General features: G+C 46.2%; 1 protein-coding gene across 5 annotated transcripts in view; it reads right to left on the reverse strand.

Moving 5' to 3' along the window:
• LOC110328001 (sodium- and chloride-dependent transporter XTRP3B) overlaps window positions 1–8611 on the reverse strand; it is a 37959-nt gene that overhangs the window by 22748 nt on the left and 6600 nt on the right. For 3 of the 5 annotated variants that reach the window (XM_029542766.1, XM_021207335.1, XM_029542769.1), the window contains exons 2-7: window positions 7422–7562; window positions 5718–5809; window positions 4481–4708; window positions 2947–3057; window positions 960–1201; window positions 342–504 (exon numbers count right to left, since the gene is read on the reverse strand). In XM_029542766.1, coding sequence (XP_029398626.1) covers window positions 342–504; window positions 960–1201; window positions 2947–3057; window positions 4481–4708; window positions 5718–5809; window positions 7422–7562 — 977 coding nt within the window. The remainder of the gene's footprint in view (window positions 1–341; window positions 505–959; window positions 1202–2946; window positions 3058–4480; window positions 4709–5717; window positions 5810–7421; window positions 7563–8611) is intronic. The other 2 variants (XM_029542767.1, XM_029542768.1) reach the window with 1 other exon arrangement.

The raw sequence follows: 8611 nt of genomic DNA on the forward strand, positions 1-8611 counted from the left end.
TGTGTGTGTGTGTGTGTGTGTGTGTGTATCTAAATGACAAAAGTTTCAGCCTTTGAGATATGGCATGTGCACGTGTGTTACTTTATTATCTCTGCCTTTTCTGACTTTTTGAAACTTCAAAAGATGAAGGAAAGGAGGGAAAAACTCAGAGACTCCAGGAGAGCTTTCCAACAAGAATGATCTCAAGTAGCAGCTGGGAGAGCAGGAGTCCCGTCCCTCCTATCACTGAGTCAGGGAAGACAACCCAGTTTCCCATCTTCATGCACTGTGTGGAGGCTCTTGCAGGTTCTCATGAACTCACTGTGGGGAGAGGCAGTCCCCACCCTTCCCAGGCCTCTTACCGTGTCCAGCTCTGATTCCAAGCTGCAGTTTCTAATGTGTGGGAACACTTCACTGTACTTGTTTGGGTAAGTAGATGCCAGGTAGTTCTTCACCTCCTCCAGGTTGCTGACTGTCAGAAAGCCATCTTCAAGGTCAAAAGAATTGGTCAGCAGCAGAATCACCCTGCAGAGCAGACCACCGTCTTGACATTCATGACTAAGAGGCCCTGATAACTCTGAGAACCTCATTGAGGAGAGGGATTCTGGCTTAACTCTGGGTGCCTGTGCAGAAGCTTCAGGTCTGAGCAGAGATGGAGGATAGGAACCCTGATCCTACAATAAGGCTATTTAATATCTTGGCCAGTAATGTCTGATGAAATGCCTATTCCCTGCAAGGCAGGTAACTTTACACCACCACCCCCCTCCTGTGCAGTTTCTGGTGCTGGTAGAAGGCAGCCATTGGCAATTGAGAAAGGAGAACTGAACCTCACATTGTAGCCTCCAACAGTGGTTGGTATCTTTTGTCTACCTCTTGACTTCTGGGAACCTAGCCCTTCCCAGTGACCCTTTCAGCTCAGAGCTTAGGTGCCCTGCCTTCCCACTTGAGGCCCGAAGCTCTGAAGGACAGATTAGACTCACTTGTTTAAGCAGTTTTCATAGTTGAAGGTGGCCTTGAAGCCATAGATGGAGAAGGTGACAATACTGGAAAATATGGCGGTAGTACTATTGATGACAGACACAATGAGGGCATGCTTCTGGCAGTCATTGGAGGGTTCATTGTAGCTGGCAAAAGCGATCAGGCCACCACACCCTAAGCCCAGTGAGAAGAAGATCTGTGTGGCTGCATTGATCCAGGCCTTGGGGTTGGCTAGCTGCTCAATCTGGAAAGCCAAGAGGGATAGGACTGAGGAATACTGGGCCCCAATCCACAACTCCCTCTCCCAGGACAAGTAGGCTCAGAGAGGGGGAAGAAATTACCTCCCAACTTCTCCAACTTCCACAGCTGTCAAGAGAATTTCTTGGTAGTGAACCACATCACTAAATGCCAGGTAAAGTAGTCTCTGATTTAAAAGATACTAGGCATTCCCCAGATGCCTCACTCTCTTTAATAGAGATTATCAGCCCAAAACCAGACAGACTGCCCTTATGCTAGCCCACACTCTTTCTCTGGCTTTATAAGCAGGTATTTGGCACAGTTTTTGAGTTAGCTGTGCTACTCTCTGGCAGCACTAGACCTCATAAGTACTTTTTTTGTTTGTTTTGTTTTTCGAGTCAGGGTTTCTCTGTGTAGCCCTGGTTGTCCTGAAACTCACTTTATAGACCAGGCTGGCCTTGAACTCAGAAATCCGCCTGCCTCTGCCTCCTGAGTGCTGGGATTAAAGGCGTGAGCCACCACACCTGGAATAAGTCTTCTCTTGTGTGAAGTTTTCTTGCCTATTGTATAGCTATTTCCTCCCAACTGAAACATTTCCCTCTAGAGGGTGGTTCATTGAAATTCAGGAGGTAAATAAAACCAAAAAGGTCTCAAGAGGCCCCTGAAACTTAACAGATTCACAAAGCCACTCCCCAAGATTAATTTTGCTGGAGAGAAGAGACAAATTGTGTAGAATGCTCCGGGAATGTAGCTTTTATGAGTCATTGCCTATGCTGGGTGGGTTTTTCCTGTGATACAACTTCCTCTGAATCATCCATGCTCCTGTAAGTAGCCTTAATAAATGAATGGTTCAAGTTGGCTTTGGACAGAATTGTTTCTTTGGCATGTTGTTGGTGCTGTACCTAGAATGAACAGCATTTGTTCAGTCTTTCCAGAAAAAAAAAATCATACAATATCAGCTTTTCATCATTATTAGAGTGGGATGGAGGGGGAACAGGAAGAAGTGATTGTGGAAGTGACAGCAGAGTCAGAAGGACACAGGACAATGACACCACCATGGCCATCACTGCAGCAGTGACAGGGAAGCTAAAGATTTCCAAGAGAAGAGTAGTAGTAGGGAGAAAAGGTCTCAAAGACAGCCAAATCTGAGAAAAGTTGAAGACTACAAATTGCCTCTGCTGCTACATAAATTCCAGGAAACCACAAAGCTAAGAGCTAAGGGTTTAAGGTCCCCTAGGTCACACCAAGGACGTCCCCGGAAGTATTGCTACAGACATTTGTCTCCAGGCACAGAATTTGCTAAATAAATAATATGACCTATTTCCATTGAAGAACACTGGTCTGGAGAGAGAAGGTTAAGGAAGGGATCATTGCAACCTGTAGGGAAAGGGTCTAAGGAAGCATGGGGACAGAGAAGGGACATGACTGGAGTGGCACCTGTGATCATCAGCTTAGGGAGGCATCTAGACAGGACTTTGGGTAAGACTTGGAACATAATGGGCACAAGGGAGGAACAGTCGTTGGGGAGGCCAAAGTGTATGAAGGAACGGACAGGGGAATTGATGCTCTACAGTGTGTAGGGTCCAGAGTGACTCATCAGGGGAGGTGGTCCAGCCCTTGCCCCAGCCTTGAGCTCACACCATCCTCCTTGGTTATAGCTCTTATTCCTCGTACCATGATTATTTCCAGGCATACCAAAAGGGACCAAAATGGGTAGCAGCACCCTTAGGACTTCTTTCCTGCAGCCCATACCTTGGGTGTGAACATGTATGCCAGGCCATTGGTGGCTCCATGAAGTGTGAGGCCCCGGACCAGGTAGATGATGAGCACGAAGTAAGGCATTGATGTGGTGAAATAGACCACCTGTGGGAATCCAGGAGCAGAGTCAGCCTCAGTTGGGAGGAAATAGCTATGCAACAGTAGGCAAAAAAGTCCACTTGACATTACCAATATACATCACTGATATGAAGATAACTATGTTCACAGAATCTTTAATTTAAAAATGTGAAGTTAAATCAATAGTATAAATCCTGTGAGTTCTTTAAAATTAAGAGATTAAAACAACTCATTCAAGGGAAGTTTTTGGGTTTTTTTTTTGGTTTTTGTTTTGTTTTGTTTTTTGTTTTTTAATGACGCCTAATGCTTTCCTGCTAGAGAACAGCACAGCTAACTTGAATATAGAGCCAAACACCTGCATATATCACTAGGAAGATGCTAGCTGCATGGATCATGGCACAGTCTTTAGATCAAATGATTTAGGAGTTTGCCCACAACTGGTAACAACTCAAAAAAGTACCAAAATCCTTTTACATGATCTGAACGTTTTTAGGATTAAAAATAGGGTCACCTTTATTACCTCTAACATAAAAGTAAAAAAAAGCCAGGGGGCTATGAAAAAAGAGTTCTTATGTATGACTGCTTGAAAGTCATTGTCACAAAAGACAACAGAAACAAAAGGGGCCTGGCAATGTGTCATGTAGGTCTGTCTAGGTTCAGTCTGCGATTAAAGTGTTTCTTGCTGTAAGTCCTTGTGCTCAAGGACTTCAGTCTTTAAATATCATGTATAATCCTCCCCACATTTACCTTTAAAATGTTCCCCTCGACTCTGTGAATATATCCTTAGTCCAGTATGCCATCCATTTCTCCATGGCTCTCTGTGAATACCATAGTTCTAGTATCCTTCTAGTTTCCCTTCTGTGCTATGACAAAACACTTTAAACAAAAGCAACTTGGGGGAGGAAAGGGTTGATCTGGCTGACACTCTTAGGATACCATGTATCACTGAAGGAAGTCAGTGAAGGAACTCAATGAAGAATTTGAAGCAAGAAGTCAATAAGAAATACTGCTCACTGGTTTGTTCTCAGGCTCATGCTTAACTAGCTTTCTAATACAGTGTAGGACCACCTACCAGGGAATGGTGCCACCCACAGTGGGCTGGGGCCTCTTACATCAATTAATAAGGCCATCATCATTGGCTCATTAATATAATGTTATATAAAGACTTTAGACACTAGCATTTATAAATTGATGAAGTAATCAAGTGAATAAACTTGATTCAAGATGAACATAATAATAATCAAATCCCCTAAAGACCTGCCCACAGGCCAGTCTGATCTGGGAAACCCCTCAACTGTGACTCCCTTCTTAGGCGACTCTGGACTTGTGTCAAGCTGACTTCAAAGCTAACTAGGACAGATGCTTTCCTCTCCATGGCCCTCTGTGAATACTATGGCACCCATCTCTCCATGGTCATCCAGGAACAACACCATCATGCTCCCCAGCCCACCTTGCCAGTAGATTCGGTGCCTCTCAGGATACACAGATAGACAATAAGCCAGCTCAGGATGAGGCACAGCGCTGGCTCCCACTGGATTCCTCCATTCTCCTGGATGGATGGTGAGATGTTGAGTGTTTTCCTATACCAGAAGTACTGTGTTGAGGAAGCCTTCTCACACTCCTCATCGTAGCCTGTGCGGTTACTATTCAGTGGGCAGACAGACCACGGCAGGGGATCCTTTAGAATGAAGTGAGAATCAACAGAGGTAAGGGGAAAGTCAAGGACTTGGCGCAGTGATGGGATATAGCCTTGGCAGAGGGATCATAGAAAAGGATGAGGCTAGTTCCCTAATGGCCAATGTTTGCAGCCTTTGAGGCTGGCAAGGAATTGGGTTATCAGGGGGTATGGATGGCACAGAGGATGACTAGTTTGGTTTGGACATTGAACATTCCCTGAAGATCCATACCCAGAGGCTGTGTCTCCTGGATGGGAACGTTCATTGGGGGTGTTGAGAAGCTAAGGAATCCTGTCTCTTGATTTCTATTCTGGTTTCATTGGCACTTCCTCCTATACGTGTTTAGGCCATAATGTTCTGCTAAACTTCATTTTTACTAGAAGCCAAGATGTAAATTAACAAACCTTTCCTCTTTATATGTTAGTATCTAGCTTATTGTGTTCTAGTAAAGCTAAGGGTTGCTACTTATTGCAATTCTGTAGGTGTTTTTTGAGGACTACTACACTCTCTTATGGGTCTAGAAGTCTCTGTTATTAGCATCCTGACAGTGACCAGACCATGTACAACGAAAGAACTCTCACCTACCATCACGGCAACAGCTAAACTGGGAGCTTAAACACCAAGCTCTTGCAGCATTGTTAGGATGGTCAGTACATGTTAATGATGGCACTGGAGAGACGGCTCAGCAGTTGAGAACACTCTTCTAGATGACCTAGGACCAATTCCCAGCACCCACATGGCACTCACAACTCTGGCTCCAAGCATGCCGTCTGGTGGATGTGGGGCCAGCTCTGACCTAGATGTCCCCACAGATAGCTACCAACTGCCCACCCCACCCCCATCTCCTTTGTTTTTAGGGAAGTTTCCTTCCCTTTAATGTGGGACATCAGAATCAGAAGTGCAATGGATGTTTGGAAGTGTGCCTTTCCCCAGCCTCCCTTTAAGTTATAATCCACAAACCTTTCCATTCCTCCTAGAGGCCTGTATCCTCTCCCCTACTTCTCTGCTCACCTGGAAAGAGTGGAAGAGGTACCAGAGAGCCCAGGTGTTGATGACATTGAAGTACACAGAGGCCAAAAATGAGACCACCAAGCTAGCAATGCCTGAAAGGAATAAGAAGTCCGTGCTGTGAACGAGGTGTGGATAGCCCAACCTGTACGTCTCTAGGACAGACATGAGGGGACCACCCAGGACAGGAATACTTCCCCTCCAGGCTTTTTCTAAACATGACCTCACAGCCGTGACTCGTTTGCAAGGCTTATTCCTCCAACTTCTCATGTTTTTTGACAACTAAGTGCTAGGTGCTGGGCTCTGTGCTCGGTGTGTATCTTAGTGTTCTATTGCTGTCAAGAGACACCATGAGCATAGCAAATCTTATTAAAGAAAGGACTTAACTGGGGCTTGTGTACAGTTTCAGAGATGTAGTCTATTATTGTCATGGCAGAAAGCATGGTGGCACACAGACAAGATTTACACCTGGATCTGAAGACATCAGGAAGAGAGACACACTGGAAGTGTCTTGGGCTTTTGAAACCCCAAAGCGTACCCCCAATAACACACTTTTCCCAACAGTGCCAAACCTCCTAATCCTAGCAACTAGTTCCCCCTATTAGCCTATGGGGCCATTTCAAGACAGTGTTCCCATTAATAAAAGAGAAAACAAAGACCACTCAGTAGAACAAGGATATAAACCTCAGGAGAACCATCTGTTTTCTGCTGTGACAATTATTCCCTCTAGACAAGGATGAGTCACTGGGGCCAAACTCATCCCTCTGTTATCAGGAGAAATGGAGTGTGGCAGAGGCATACGGTATGAGGGACTCAGACCCCCCACTGCCTTAGTCAGACCTGTGAAGACTAGGATAGCCCTGGAGAGAGAAGTGGCTCTGGAGTGGTCTGACATTGGCCTCAAGAAGCACTGTTCCCAGCTCTTGCCATCCCACATGTACTCTGGACCATTTTTAAGTTATGACCTAGGTCTTGGTGGGAATACATAGGTATCACCACCACTGAGGGGAGATCTGGCCAGTAAGTGGATGTCAGTGCCCCTAGGGACTCAACTGCTCTCTCTCCTATTCTACTGTGAGGACCCACCCTTGCTTGTGAGTAATTGTTTCCCTTTCTGGGAAGCTACTCAGAATAACTGTGGCTATTGATGGCCATACCTCCTGGGCTTTTACAGGGGAGGTGAACCACGTCTTCTTGGAGGAATCAGAGGATAGCAAATGGAAGTCATTCTGAAAGGGTATGGTGAGAAGCAAAGCCACCTGGTAGGAATAAGTGCCTTGGCTTCCAAACTCTGGCACATTTATGGTGCCCGAAATTCCCTGTGTGGTGTGAAGATGAAATGAGCTCACACACTTGCATGCCATGTCAGTATCAGGCACACATTAAGCAAAGGACAGTTGTTTACATTCTTAGATGGTAGGTGGCTGGGACTGAATAAATGTTTCCGTGTTAGGAATCCATGTCCAACCATTCACAGGATCTCAAGTTGAGGTCCAGAGAGGAGATGCTCTGAGGTGAGAATTTCCCTAAGAGGCTGCATGTGGGGGTCAGAATCCAGGCCCCTCTCTGTCCAAGTTCCATGGCAGCCCTCCACCCCACCCCCTGTCAGTCCAGCCAGTCACAGGTCCTGCTTATGAACAGCAGCCTGCACACCTGTGATGCCCAGGAACATGAATCTGTCAGGAACTGAAAAAATATCCCACGTACCAACACCACTGAGGTAGGGGCTGATGGTCCTCCAGGCACCAATGCTGCCCTGACGCATACGCTGCCCCACGGCCAGCTCCATGTACAGCAGTGGCATCCCCTCCACAATGAGCATGATGATGTAGGGGACCAGGAAACTCCCTGTGGACAGGAGAATCCAGGTCAGCGTGGACAGATGGGCCTTACACTGCCCCACCTCTGTGCAACTGTGCTTATATCACCTGACCTTCCCCATCCAGACCTCCCTCTACCCCATCCATCTCCCCTCAGAGATTTTCACTAAACCTCCATTCTTCTGCCCATGTGTCTTCCTCCTTCCACATACCCATCCCTCTGCCATCTCTCTCACCATCTATCTTCCCTCCATCCTATCAATCCAACATCTTATTCATCAATTCACACATCCAGGTCGCTCCATCCATTCATTTTTCTACACTCATCCATGGATGACATGCAGCCATGGTCAGTTGTTTACATCTTTGGGAGGCAAACTGCCACTGGTCACAGCAACTTGGGTGTTATTCTGCCTTTGCTGGCTAGAGCCTATCTACCCCTTAAAAAAAAAACAAAAACAAAAACAAAACCAAAAACTTTTAGGGAGGTCAGAGGACAACTTTGCAAAGCTGGTTCTCTCCTTCCACCTTTATGTGCATCCCCCAATCTGGGGACTGAATTCAGGTTGTCAGGCTTGTGTGACAAGTACCTTTACCCACTGAGTCATCTTACTAGCACCGATCTTCTCTTGCAGCACTTAAGGGCTGGGTAAGGCCAGACCACCAAGTTGCTAAATGTTTTGAACATCCCTCCTGAGTGCTTCTGTCTCTCAATCTGTGTGAGGCAGAGTGGAAAATCAGCAAACCTGTTTCCTGCCCTGGAGGGTTCACCTAGGTAGAGGGATTTCAGATGCTCTACAGCTGCCTGAGGTATAGAATGTTCCTTCAGGCCCGATTATTTTCAGAAAGTTTAATGACTTAGCGAATACAGGGATGGGTAAACAAGTTGGATCCCCGGTACACAGCACTTTATACCACATCTTCCTTATAAAGAGAATCTCTGAAATATTCTCCGTTTTAAACAAGTACCTTCGCCGGGTGTGGTAGCACACGCCTTTAATCCCAGCACTTGGGAGGCAGAGGCAGGCGGATTTCTGAGTTTGAGGCCAGCCTGGTCTACAAAGTGAGTTCCAGGAC

This window comes from Mus pahari, chromosome 10 (assembly GCF_900095145.1).
Source record: "Mus pahari chromosome 10, PAHARI_EIJ_v1.1, whole genome shotgun sequence".
Classification (NCBI taxonomy): domain Eukaryota; kingdom Metazoa; phylum Chordata; class Mammalia; order Rodentia; family Muridae; genus Mus; species Mus pahari.